This window comes from Mandrillus leucophaeus, unplaced genomic scaffold (genome assembly GCF_000951045.1).
Source record: "Mandrillus leucophaeus isolate KB7577 unplaced genomic scaffold, Mleu.le_1.0 Scaffold376, whole genome shotgun sequence".
Taxonomy (NCBI): domain Eukaryota; kingdom Metazoa; phylum Chordata; class Mammalia; order Primates; family Cercopithecidae; genus Mandrillus; species Mandrillus leucophaeus.
This window is the reverse complement of record NW_012103987.1, coordinates 2,805,943-2,820,338: the sequence shown is the minus strand read 5'-3', so window position 1 is coordinate 2,820,338 and position 14,396 is coordinate 2,805,943. Positions and strand designations below refer to the sequence as shown.

The 14,396-nt window shown below is 38.4% G+C and overlaps 1 protein-coding gene across 3 annotated transcripts in view; it reads right to left on the bottom strand.

The window, feature by feature from the left end:
- MINPP1 (multiple inositol-polyphosphate phosphatase 1) overlaps positions 1-13,281 on the bottom strand; it is a 51,675-nt gene extending 38,394 nt beyond the window's left edge. Inside the window, exons 1-3 of one of the 3 annotated variants that reach the window (XM_011990288.1) lie at positions 12,238-13,281; positions 9,263-9,460; positions 4,588-4,685 (exon numbers count right to left, since the gene is read on the bottom strand). In XM_011990288.1, the coding sequence (XP_011845678.1) occupies positions 4,588-4,685; positions 9,263-9,460; positions 12,238-12,874 (933 nt within the window). In that variant the 5' untranslated portion in view covers positions 12,875-13,281. Of the gene's footprint in view, positions 1-4,587; positions 4,686-9,262; positions 9,461-9,563; positions 9,971-12,237 lie in introns of those variants that run through there. The other 2 variants (XM_011990290.1, XM_011990289.1) reach the window with 2 other exon arrangements.
- Between the last annotated feature and the right edge of the window lie 1,115 nt (positions 13,282-14,396).

The following is a 14,396-nucleotide window of genomic DNA, read 5'->3' as shown; positions in this document are numbered from 1 at the left end:
GGGCACCTGGGGACTGAGCCCTCAACCTGTGGGATCTAACACTACCTCCAGGTAGACAGTGTCAGAACCGAACTGGAGGACACCCAGCTGGTGTCTCCTGCTTGGTGTGCAGGGGAAAGGCTCCCACACATTTGGTCACAGAAGTCTTCTGTGTTGATGATTGTGGTGGTGGTGTGAGAGCGGAGGAAAAACACGGCTTTAGAGAGTCTGTCCTTACCCAAAGGCAATTAAATCAAGAAGTTAGCAAAGAGACATAAACACTTAAGAAATTTAAAAAGGAATTAAAAGGAATTAGATAAAAGTCTGTTCAATCTATTCAAGAAATAAAATCTATTAGAAATAAAAAGGAGGCAACTGAGATTTTTAAAACTCTCACGTGCTTACTATTAAAACTTTATATTATAAAAAAAAAAAAAAAGGCCCAGTGCGGTGGCTCACACCTGTAATCCCAGCACTTTGGGAGGCCGAGGCAAGTGGATCCCTTGAGGTCAGGAGTTAGAGACCAGCCTGGCCAATGTGGCAAAACCCCTTCTATACTAAAAATACAAAAATTAGCCAGGTGTGGTGGTGGGTGCCTGTGGTCCCAGCTACTCAGGAGGCTGAAGCATGAGAATCAACAATTCTACCACAGACATACACCTTCAGAAACAGGTATACCTGTACCCCAACAAACATATACATAATGTTCATAGCAACAAGGTTCATAACAGCCCCAAACTAAAAACAATGTCTACCAAAAAGATAATGAATTAACTGTAAAATATTCATATAATGGAATACTATATAGTAATGAAAAATAAAAACTGTAGCTATATGCAATCTCATATTTTTCAATTTAAAAACTTTATTAAAATTGTAATTTACATACAAGTGATTTAAATATACAGGTTGATGATTTTTGACAAATATAAACACCTGTATAACCCACCCCCACCGTGTTAATACAATGACTTAATCACCCCCAAGAAGTTACCTCATGCCCCTTTGCTTCAATCTCCTCTAATACTCTGCTACAAGTATATGTTTTACAGAATCCTGAGAAATGTCTGTGACCTCATAATTCACAATCCATTTGAGAAGAGGTACATTTTCCTGAAATTTGTGAACCTTTTCATAACACAACAGGTCAAGATCATTTAAAATTCCTCCCAGTTCAAATTCCTGCCTTCTAAGTAGCAATCTATAAATGGGAAGCTTTTTTTTTTAAACTTGTGTCATGGGGGTATGTCGTATGGATTATTTCATTACCCAGGTATTAATCCTAGTGCCCATTAGTTATTTTTCCTGATCCTCTCCCTCCTCCCATCCTCTGCCCTCTGAAAGGCCCCAGTGTATGTTGTTCCCCTCTATCTGTCCATGCGTTCTCACCATTTAGCTCCCAAATAAATCTCAAAAACTTAATGTTGAACAAGAGCTGGATACCAAAAGAAAAAAACATACACAGAGTAATTCCATAATATAAAGTTCAAAAACAGATAAAGCTAAACTGTTTCTTGGGGAAAAAATAAATTAGTAAACAATAAACTACCGTAATAAAGAAAAAATTGAAAGCAAAAATACACAAGTAATTATGGGGAAATAATTTCAGAGAAGGAAAACACTTTTTAAAATCAAAAGATATATTGGCTTAATTCAGCAAATAATGAATAACATGAATGACTGACTTTCATAGGTACATTAAATACCAAAACTAATCCCAAGAGAGAGAAAATCTAGACATACTTATTAAAGACACAAATTGCAAAAAAGCTATCCTACAAATTTATTTTCTCCTTTGTGCATCACTACACCTTTTACGGGCAGTCCCCAACATATGATGGTTTGACTTACAATTTTTCAACTTTACAATGGTTCAAAAGCAATACACATTCAGTGCACTCCTTGACTTACAACGAGGCTATGTCTGGATAAACGCACTGTAAATCAGAAATGCACTTCCAACTTAAGATATTCAACCTGCCATGAGTCTATCTGGATGCAACCCCACAATAAGTCAAGGAGCATCTGCGTATGTTTCTATTACTGTATAAACATTCTATTATCTTGCAATGGTTTAGTTACATGTCTTTCATTCCTTGCAGCATTCTTTGAGGACAGTATCTATCTAATGTTAGTGTCTTCAGTTCCAAGCAAGTGCTTGTCACAGAACAGAAACTCAAAAAATGCTTGCTGAAGGTACTCAAGGTTCAGGATATCTAATTATCTCAGAATTTCATAAATGTCTATTCATTTTTAATTGTAAAAAACATTCTTGGCCAGGCGCAGTGGCTCACACCTGTAATCCCAGCACTTTGAGAGGGTGAGGCAGGAAGATTACTTGAGGTCAGGAGTTCGAGACCAGCCTGGCCAACATGGTGAAATCCCGTCTCTACTAAAAATACAAACATTAGTTGGGCGTGAAGGCACACGCCTGTAATCCCAGCTACTTGGGAAGCTGAGGCAGGAGAATTGCTTAAACACAATAGGCAGAGGTTGCAGTGAGCTGAGATCGGTCCACTGCACTCCAGCCTGGGTGACAGAGGGAGACTCTGCCTCAAAAAAAAAAAAAAAAAAGAAAAAAAAAATCTTAAAGAAGAACTTTAAACACATAAAAAATATAAGACAGTAGTATAAAGAACCTCTGTGTACTCATCCAGTTTCAACAATAATCAGCATTCAACCAATCCCATTTCCGCTTTGCTCCTACCACTACCACTGAATTATTTTGAAGCAAATCCCAGGTATCATTTTATTTCACCTGTAAATACTTCAGTATATAGACCTATTTCACAGTGAAAGTCCAAAGCAGGGATAAATTATTTTCTATCAAATCACTGAAGAAGAAAATAATAGAAAATACCCAAAGTGCTGGGATTACAGGCATGAGCCACCACGCCCGGTCAAGAAGTTCTTTATTTACAAGAAAAAAGGTACCTCTACAATAAAGAGATCAGGCAGACACCATTGTAATCAAATGATCAAATGGTCAAGAATCACTTGAATCTGGGGAGCCGAGGTTTCAGTGAGCCAAGATTGTGTCACTGCACTCCAGCCTGGGCAACAGAGAGAGACACTGTCTCAAAAAAAAAAAATAATAATAATAATCATCATCATCATCAATGACGTGACAAATGGACATCAGTCCTTCTGACATGATGCACTGAGAAGGATATATCACTTATGTAGGGCTCTTGTCAAAAATGTTTAACCTGAGTCTAATCCTAAGTAAAAAATATCAGACACATCCAAAAGCATTCTGCAAAAAACCTGGCCTAGACTCCTCCAAAACACCAATGTACGAAGGGCAAAAGGAAGGCTGGAGCACTCTTTCAGGTTAAATGAGACTAAAAGAAATGCAACCAAATGCGATGAATGATCCCTTAACAGATCCTGAATCTTACAAAACAAAACAAAACAAACAAAAAACAGCTATAAAAGACTTAGGATGTGAAAATTTGAAAGTTGACTGTATATTAGAAAATACTGTGGTATACATTATACACATAAATATAACTATGGTATACTGTATTGTGGTTATACAAAAGAATGTTCTTGTCCTAGATGCATGCCCAAGTATTTAAGAGTGAAGCATCCTGATGGTGGGGGATACAAGAAGATTATACATACATAGTGGACAGAAAAAACTGCTCCCATATGTCCACATTCTAATCCTTGACATCCTATGAATATGTTACCTTACCTGATAAAAGGGAATCTGCCAACGTGATTAATCTCGAGATAGAGAGATAAATCCTGGACTATCTAGGTGGGCCCAGTGTAATCAACAGCGTAATCAACAAGTATCCTTACAAGAGGCAGGCAGGAAGGACAGTTAAGAGTTGGAGATATACCCATCAGAAGTTTGAGTGACAGGAAATGCAAGCAGCCTCTGGAGATCAGAAAAAGCAGGATATGGATGTTCTCCTAAAGCCCCCTGAAAGAATACGGCTCTATTGATACCTTGATTTCAGCCCTGTAAGATTCAATTTGAACTTCTGACCTCCAGAACCATAAGACAATAAACTTATATTGTTTTAAGCCACTAAGTTTGTGATAACTTGTTAGAGCAGCAATAGGAAACTAATATAGTAGAGAGACTCATAAAGGAAATGTGGCAAAAAAGGTTAACAACTGGTAAATACAGGTGAAGGACATACGAGTGTTCACTGTAAAACACAGAACACAATTTCCCATGAAAAAGGTTATAAAACAGTCGCTAGGACTTTGGAAAACCATTTAGTCTCTCTGAGCTTTGGCTTCCTATAAGAATAATCTGGGATTATATCAGCTCTACAATCTCTTCCGAGCAGTAAAATTTGATGATGGGTTGGTTAAATGTAGGTCTGTAGATGGGTTGATTTAGAAATCAAATCACCATGGAAAAAATGTTTCCAGAGTTTTTTGAACCTGAACTATTTACAAGTAGGTGGGACCAATGTGAACCTTTAGTCTCTCTTTATTCAAGGAAAATTAGGAGTTAGTCACAAAACAGCTTATGTTCCCTAACTGCTCATTTTCTGAAAAGCTGCTTCAAGTAACCAAATGCAGACAAGCAAGCCAAAAAAATTTTTCTTAGAAAAGCAAAGGAACTGCAAAAATAATACTTACCTTTGCATCATCTATGTCAAAAACATCACACCAAGGAGATTTAACACCTTTAATTGCCAGGTCAAATGAACAGGTGAAAAAGGCTACTTGAATTAAATCTGGGGGGGGAAGAAAAGGTAAAATTTTGTGGGTCATTATTTTCTGCAATTTTTCAAAGGTTAAATATCTTTGTGTGGTACAGTTCAATAAAATGGACATCTTTGGTTTGGGGAAGATATTATTTAGTTTCTTCCTGGCTATCAAAGCATTAAGAGACTTGCTCTGTATAATCTAAGGGGGCAGAACTGAACTATCAGGAAGAAACCATGAGAAGTATAAATTTCAGTCCAAAAAAACTAAGAAATTTTCTGTAATTGGTAACTTTTTTCTGCCTCCCCTGCCTTTTTTTTTTTTTTTTGACAGGGTCTTGCTCTGTTGTCCAGGCTGGAGTGCAGTGGTGATCACAGCTCACTGCAACCTCGCATTCCTGGGCTCAAGCAATCCTCCTGTCTCAGGTAATTACTTGTTAAGAACATATTTGCCCAGCAATATCAACAAAAAGTGTAATCCAAGGACTTGCTATATAAAACTTAACATGATTTTGTTAATTTTAGAGGGTTCAAGGAGGGGGGGCTAAGGTTATAAAGGTTTTAGTACCGGACTTGAAAAATTACAAATAACAAAGTACATTTATTGAACAGTTTAAATTATACAATTCATTTTATAACTAAGAAGCAGCAGTAAGTACAGAAAAGATATAAAAGGAGAGAGAAGACTACAGAGATAGAGAGGGAAGAAGTGCAAGGTAAGTGAGGGGGAAGGAGAGACAGCCAAAGAACAGAAGCACAAAGGGGAAAATCACACACTAGAGCGAAACATTGGTACTAACATCAGTTTTTCAAACTTAGCTGCTCAAATGATTTCAGAAGTGGATTTCAGAATAAGTTATCTAGGATTTTTACACTGCTAATTTGCTGATTACATTACTTTGAGACACATATGGGTATTGAAGAGAAGGGATAAGGGAATGAATGCTTGGGCTATAAAAAGTAGCCTTTGTTAGTAAATAAAACACTGCTGCTTTCTAGTCCATGAGAAGTGGGTGATATTTAACGCTAGACAGAAAAAAAGTCAACTGCAGTGGTTGCCTCCACTGCTTCGATTTTTCTTTAATTTTACTGCGTTTCCTGTTTTCCTAAAGGCAAATGGGACCAAAAATCAACTGACGTTACATGCATTTTGCGCTAGTTCTGAGTTTACAGAATTCCCCTGAAGCAGTATACGATACAAAAAAATATATTTCATTGGGAATATACAGAAAAGCCATTCAAAACTTTGCTCATGTAAAGAAAAGGTTTTATAATCTCAATACCTGATACAATATAGTGGCTTGTAAGTACCAGGTACATTTGATGAAAGGACCTGGCTTATTTACACTCAAAGCTCTAATTCCGAAACTATGAAGTCAGTCCAAATGGTATATTCTTTAACTGGAAGAGAGTTTACTTGAAAAAAAAAAAAATCACCAAACAACTCTTCAGAGTACAGGGAGAAAAAGCATCAGATCAAGACAGGCTGAGACCTGACTTTGCCACTAATTATCCTGGGTAAGCTCTCTTAAGTGTCAATTTCCCCACTTACAAAGTAAAGAAGTTAGATACATGATCTTATTTAAGTTGCAGCTCTGACTTATCCGTTATGACCATTCTGATTTCTTGGTCAATCTTTCAGAACCTCAAAAACATTTCAGGTGGGTAAGAAATTTAAATATTTAAGAAACGAAATAGACCCTTTCCCTCTGCTCCCCTGAGAAAAAAATAAAACAACAAAAAAGGAAGACAATAGGAAAATATAATAATCTTGGAGTGGGAGGATTCCTGGACAAAATACAACACTCAGAAGCCATAATGAAGGACAGATATGGCTATTTAAAAGATGTAAACTTCTGTGCAATCAAAGGCACCATCAACAAACCTAAGAAATAAGGAAAAAATTAAAATATTAGCAACATACAACAAGCAAAGGGAGAATCTTTTGTCAGGCAGAATTAAAAGATATAATTAATATACCTATAACACATAAAAGGTATTTGTGATTCATAAGAAAACAAAAATAACCCAACAGAATATGAACAAAGTTATGAAGGGGCAATTCTCAGAAGAAATACAAATGGCTACTAAACATGAAAAGATGTTCACTTTCAGAAGTAATCAAAGAACTGCAAATTAAAGCTAGGTACTATTTTTCATTCATCAAATTGGCAAAAATTAAAATGACTAATAATATCTACTGTTGGAAGATATGGGAAAATGAACATTCTCATATACTGTGGATATAAATTTTTACTACACCTTCAGAGAATAATTTCAAAGTATATGTCAAGATATAAAATATTCATGTGTGTTCACCCAGCAATTTCACCTATTTACCTTTAAAAAACGTTTTTTAAAATCTATTTATTTATTTGGAGACCAGGTTATGAGACTGGCTAATTTTTGTATCTTTGATAGAGGAAGGGTTTCACCATGTAGCCAAGGCTAGTCTCAGACTCCTGGGCTCAAGTGATCCAACCACCTTGGCCTCCCAAAGTGCTGGGATTATAGGTTATGCCACGGCACCCAGCCTCACCTATTTTATCTTACAAATAAACTCTCAAGTGTAAAAAACAGACTACAAGAGTGTTCACTGTAGCATTACCTGAAAGAGTTAAAAACTAAGAAAAACTTCAGTAGGAAAATGGTTTATATAAAAAGAATCTGGACTGCATTAGCAACAGCCTCTTACAGCAGTAAAATTCGATGATGGGTTAAATAATTTAACTAGCATTGACTTACAAATTGAGTCACTCATATGTCCCATGAAATAACACAGGATTTAAAAGAATGAGACAGTTCTGTATTTGTCTAGAGACAAATATATTGTTAAGTAAAAATAGTAAAGTTACTGAAAATACATATACCATCACCCCTCTATGTAAACAAAAGGGTATTTAAATAGCAAAAGTATTTATTGCGCAATTACTGTACCAGGTACTAAATGCTTTGTATGAATTAATCTTATATAATCTTTGCAATAATCCTACAAGACAAGAATAATTCCCACATTCATTTTACAAAGAAGGAAACTGTGGCATAAAGATATTAAGAAACTTGTGAAAAATCACAGTTATTCAATAGGATAGTAGAGTCAAGATTCAAATGCAAATAGTCCAATTCCAGAATACATTATTTTAACCACTATATTAATATTGCCTCCGAAAAGAAGTAGCTGTTACTCCATCAGTAAAATACATAATTCTTGCCCATTCAGAGACTAAAAATAGTTTAAATAAAATCTTTTTCAACAACCTAAATGCCTACTAACAGAATAATGGCTTGATATTGGTATACTTATAGAATGGAATACATACATTTAAAATGTAGGACTAGAATTACAAACATTACCTCAAAAACAAAAAGCTGCATAAAAATCAAATTTCAGACTAGTACAAACTTTGATATCATTCTTAAAAGTTTTAAAATCTGCAAAACAATATCCTATTTATGTATAAAACATGGGATAACATAAATGCTCAATTCATGACAACAATTACCATTGGTGAGAAGGGAAGAAGAATGGGATCCAGGAAAGGGACCAATGGACCTCAATTTATTTAAGGCAAGTAACTGAAGCACAAAGTTAAAATTGAGTAAAAACAAGTGGTGGGTATAGGGATGTTCACTACATTAGCCTTTTTTGTTATCTTTATGTTTGAATTATTTCCCAATAAAGTAAATAATTTTTAAAGCTCCATGGGTGATGCCAATGTACTGCCAGTTAGGAGAGACAGAAAACATTCAACTTCAAATGCTAGTCTAGGCATCTTCTTTTTGCTCCTTATAAAGCATCCAGGCCCTGTGACTGACAAATTCTAATCTATTTTTTTCCCCAACATCTACTTCCGGTCTTTTGGAAATTAATTCAGAGTATAATGTAATCTACAATCTTTGCATGTATCTTTGTCAACATCTGCCCTACGGAATATAAATTCCTAGAAAATAGAAAAAAATCTTATTTTCTTAATCTCCCATTGCTGGGTGACCATGTGCCCTGGTTTCCCACCTGCTTTCCTGGCAAAATTATTAATAGCGTTCCCTTTCACTTTCAAAAGTGTCCCACCAGTTTGGATGCTAAGCTGCATGGTCAGCCCATCCACTGCAATAACTTATAATAGACATGACTGCTCATCTTCTCAGCATGGCCACATATAAAAGACTCAAAAAACATCATAGTACTTTGCTTTCCACTTTCTAAAACTTACCTCTCTTACACATTAAAAGGTACATTTGAACTGCTTCAAAAGCTAAAGAAATTATATGATTTTTTCATTTGTATCACTTTGTGAAGGGGAAATTCAGAAAAGATAATTTGTTTTAAAAATAATGCCTACAGTTGAGGCTTTATATACTCTGCCCTCAAAAAAATTCCAGAATATAGCTAGAATCTTGTGCATTAATTTAAATAACACTCAAAGAAGAATATCAATCTAAAAACGGTAAATAGTAAGCACAAGGTATACAATTTTTTTGACCTAGAACATATTATTTTCTTAACCTAAATCAATTGGGGCCTTTAAAAACAATTCTGGTTCCTTGCTTTTCATTTTCACAGTTCAAAATTATTTAAACCATAAGTTTAAAGACAACAGGCATATTACCTGCATTTAAATCATTTACTGGCACTTGCAAAGTAGCTGCAACTTTTTTTAAAATGTTCTGCATTTCTGGTCCAGTTTTGAAGGCTTCCACGTGATAAAGAGCTGTAGCATTTTTTTCCACTTCAGTTAAAAACTTCTCACAGTGATCAAAAAATCTCATTAGCTTATCATTAACCCTTGGAGGTCCACACTCCATATCTGAAAGAGAGAAAAATTTATAGATATATATATTTGCAAATCACTGACATAAACGACAGTTTCAAATTATTGAAAATGTTAAGTGTGAAAAAGGAACACTAACATCTTACTAATCCGCATAGCTGAAATAAGCACATATTGATCAGGAAAGTCATAGGGTAAAATTATTCCCGATTTATAATGTCTGTAATGCATGAGAATAGCTAGAAAAGACTAAAGAAACAGAGATTGAAGATTAAATGTGTTGTAGTGATGCTACGCAATGAACCTGCTTTATACATTTATAAGTACTGCTTCTGTCAGGCACGGAAAACTTGAGAAACCAAACTAAAAATCAGCAAAGTTTCCACTTACAAGGTGAGAGAGAATTCAACATATGGAATCTATTTTTTCACTCTAAGCCAAAGTCTAAACAGAGTATTTTATTTTCTCAATTGACTTTCCCAACTCTGTGTTACTTTACAAAAGATTCTGCTTTGGACAAAAACGACTGACAAAAGCACAAAACGCACTGATGTTCCGGGTCTCCTGTGCTTCACTGTGCTGGTGCCTGTGACTTAGTTTATCTTTTAACTGAAGCCCCAGATAACTTTCTATTTAGACTTTAATAAATTACATTATTCCCCCAATTTGGCAACAAATATGTATTGGAGAAGCATGCATAATCATTCAACTACTGGCATGCCCTTATTTTCAGTCATATTCAAAACACACTTTTTTTTCAATCACTTATCCAACAATTTGCCATGAAAAGAACACCAAGTATATTATTTTTGTACATAAAATATGAGAAAACTGAATATAGTTTTATCTGGGCTTTGGATGTGTATGCAAAAAAATATCAATATGTATGTTTAAGTGTCTCTTTTGAGATGGATAATTCTGCCCACTTTGTCAATTGGATTGCAATTCTTAAGAAAATATCTTGACAAGGAAAATAAGCTAACTTTATCACCTTTTTTCTGTGGCTGCTAAAATGTAATTTCCCAAGTGGATCTGGGTATTTTATCCTTGTTACTATCTAATTATTGCTAGTCTTTAAACAAAAACAAAGGCATTGTTCTGTTTCTATAAAACTACAAATCTAATTCAGCAGACTCCCTCAAAAGACCAGATGTACATAATAGGCAAAACTATTGTCTATAGAGAATAACAAAGTGGCTAGGCAAAGGGTTTACCATCTGAGACTGAAAACAGTCAGGAGTGGGCTTATTCCGAACTGTAATATTTTCATCCCTGGCTCTGTACTGAGAGACAAATGCCAGTCTTCACAATGCCATCTGAGAACAAAAATTCACTTGTTCTAGAAAGTCACTATAGATATTGCGTTATATTAAAATATGCTCTGCTTTCAACATTCTGTTAATTTAACAGATTTATGAGGAATTTTCACTCATGTTAATGGAAAAAGTATATCTTTAAAAAAACACAATTCAACAAATAATTAGACACAGGTCAGCTAACTGAATTACCCACAATAACATGACACAGAATCAGTGGAGAAATCCCTTACAGATGGTTTCACTGTTTAACAGCTACAGAAGAAATTACAAACCAGCCTACTTCTAATTTTTCACTTGGGCTTTGAAGCTAAACAATAATCCTCACTTCAATTCTGGCCTTAAAAGTGAACAAGAAACGATTAACGCTTGTTCATCTCTGTGGTACAAAAGTGTTACCTGTTTTTTCTTATCAGGTATGCTATTGTACAAACGGAAGCTATATAGCAAAATGGTAAAGACAGCAAGCTCTCAATCAGATTTCCTGGGTCCACAGCTAGCTGTACGAAAATGGGTAAATTATTTAATGTGTTTGTGTATCAATTTCCTCATCTTTTGAGACGGGGGAAAATACTATCAACTCTGGATTGTGGTTGTAAGGATTTTGTAAAATAAATGTGAGGCATACCTGGCACACAATAAGCATGAGGTGTATGCTATCATTATTATTTGTAACTATTACAACATTTTCTAAGAGAAAAAGACCCATTCTAGGAAAACAGAAGACTTGGATTCTAGACCTTAAAAAAGACAATTAAGAAGGCATACTCCTGGGCTCGGGTTCTTCACCTGTGAAACAATGGGGCCTTACTAGATGATTTCTCAAATTTCGAAAAAGTATAATTAATGGAATAAATGAGTTAAGTTACTGCGTGTGACCATGGACCACAGCTACAATGATGGGAACGCTAGAGTAAAAACATGAACAAAACAGAAGAAAAAAGAAGGGCACAAAGGCTTGAGATCAGGTTCCTAAAACAGGCTGTAGGTCTAAAACTGCCATCTGAAGAAGATGATGAGTTTAAAAAAAAAAGAAGGAGGAGGAAAAACTAGTATCGGAAGCAAAGCCTGAGGAAGAAAATTCTAGATTCTGTTTTTTAAAAAGTGCGCCCAATTGTGAAACTGGACGCCAGGGAAGGGGGAAGGGATGGGTTGGCGCTCGAAGGGGTAATTCAATTTGGGAATGGGAGCGCAAAAATTGCGGGAGACCTGTCTGTCCCCTTTCCTGTTGGATCCCCAACTCTACTAAAGCAGGGAGCGTGTAGAAGATGCTGAATTTACACCTGATGAATAAATGAACACACGTGTAAGGGGAAAAAGAGATAGCCAAGTCTGTAATATCCCGCGACAGGGAGGACGTAGCCCGAGGGATGACGGATTGGGAAAAGGGGAAAGAGAGCTGTGGGCATCGGAAAAGCCCAGGGTCTGGGGAAGGCAGGAGAGGATCCAAGGCGGGTGGGAGGACCGGGACAGCACACGGGCCGCCCGAGGGGTCACCTGCGACGTCGGGAGGCGGCAAGCCAGGGTGGTAATGCTGCCACAGCCCCTGCAGGAAGGCGGCGCCGCTATCCACGCAGCGGTGCTTGGAACTGGTGATGAGCCGCAGGCGGCCGTAGTTCTCACGGCTGAAAAGGGCCGGGAAGAGCGAGGCCAGACGCAGCGCCAGCTGTCGCATATCCTGCCGTCCCTTCTCTACTAGCTGCCCGTCCATCCAGTCAGCGTACCACAAAGGCCAGTCGGCCAGCGCTGCACCCAGGTCGCGGCTGCCGGCACTACTGCCCCCGCCATCCCTGGACCCGCGGGCCTGCAGCAGCCCATGCAGCTGCCTCAGCTTGCGGATCTGTTTGGCCGTGGGGTAGCGGGTGCCGTGGCGAATGAGGGCGACCAGCTGCACCGGGGTGCAAGTTCCCTCCAGCAGCTCAGGGTCCCGCCACGGAGCTTCGGGGCCCGACAACAGTCCGGGGTTGACATCCTCGTAGCGAGTCTTGGTGCCGAAATAGGGGCTTAGCGACGAGTCCACCGGGTCCCTCGGCTCTAGAAAAGAGCAGCGCGCAAGCGACGAGAGCAGCACCGCAGCCAGGGCCGCGGCAGGCGCTACGGCGATCCTGAGGAAGCAGCGGGGCGCGCGGATCATTGTCGGCGCAGACCGTGGAGGGCGCCGAGCCGGCTGCCGCTGCCAAGCTTCCGGCTCCGGAGGGCAGGGGGCGGGTCTGGAGGGCGCTTCCGGCCTACGGCAGTCGGGATGTGCTTCGTTGTCGTCGAGGAGGTACCGGCAGCTGGCGGTGGGTCCTGCGTCCCGGCGGAAAGCTCCGAGGAGCCCTGTAGACTTGTGGCTCGGGTGGAGCCGGCGGAAAACCCGGAGAAGCTTGAGACAGCCGTGGCTGAGGTGGAGCCGGCGTCGCTGCCCTGGAGCGTGGGCGAGTTTCCTCTTAGCCAGAGCTTCAGGGATTGACTCAAAGACTCCTCCGCTTTTTTAGTTGTTTTGGGTGTGAATAAAGCCCAGACTAAACCTTAGCCTCCCAGGCTGCCAAAACAGGACAGCTGTGATACTGTGTTTTTCAAAGTATAGTGCCTGAACCATCAGCATGAAATCTGCCTGAGACGGTTGTTGAAAATTCACATCGCTGGGCCTTGCCGCAGGGTGCCTCTTGAAGCCCAAGGTGTTTGTCTTTTTTTGTTTGTTTGTTTTTCCATTTGAGTTTGAAAATAAACAGGATACAGTAAAGCAGAGAACTTGGAAAGGGGCTTACATTCTGCAGGAATTTGAGTCCTGAATCTTTGGTATAATCTTGACCTGGACTACCAGAGCTCATACGGACATCAGTGAGACAGCACCCTCAAAGTTTTGTGCTTGTTGATCCCGAAGGCTTAGCGAGTAGAGACATAGCAATCTGGAAAATTTGGGTGCATTGAGTCATGGCCCAACAGATTTACTCTATTATTAAGTATGAGCTAATCTGCTTTGCGAAGCAAACATGCTCTGTATTTACCACCACTCCAGATACATGTGTTCCTCATACGTTCCTCCCATATACTTACATACTCAAATCAGCAGCTGGGTTTTTTAATAGATTATTGCTCAGAATCTTTGCCTGATCCAAAAAATCATAAATCTGAACAATACGTTGTTTTTTCCCACTTAAACTCCAGTTTATATGCCAGCTGGGGAAATAGTAAGTATTACAAAAGTCGTATGGTGATCCAGATTTAAGGAACTTGGGACCGCGTTTTCGTAAGTTAGCTTTTCCTTCAAAGAAACTTAATTTCTCTTTGTAAGTCCATCACCATCTTTACTCCTTTTCTCTTTAAGTGTCTCCTTGGTTTAGAGAGGTGTGCCTCTAAGTTTAGGCGTGCCTGTAAATGTTAACCAAGAAGAAAAGGGGCCAACCTATGAATGCTGAAATTTTGGAGACGTTCTGTGCAGGAAACCATCTTTAGGGCAACAGATGTTCTTTTTGATATGCTATTTTGTAGCATGTCAATGCCTGAATATTCATGGCCAGTGATATTTTTGTAGAACTTTGCTTAAATTAGCACTTAGTAAATATTTGCTCCTTCTTAAAATAGACATTCTAACCTGTATGCTCTATAGGATGAATTGCCTGATATTTCTAAGTGCATTCAGCGAGCATTTGTGCCAGGTTCATCTCACTGTA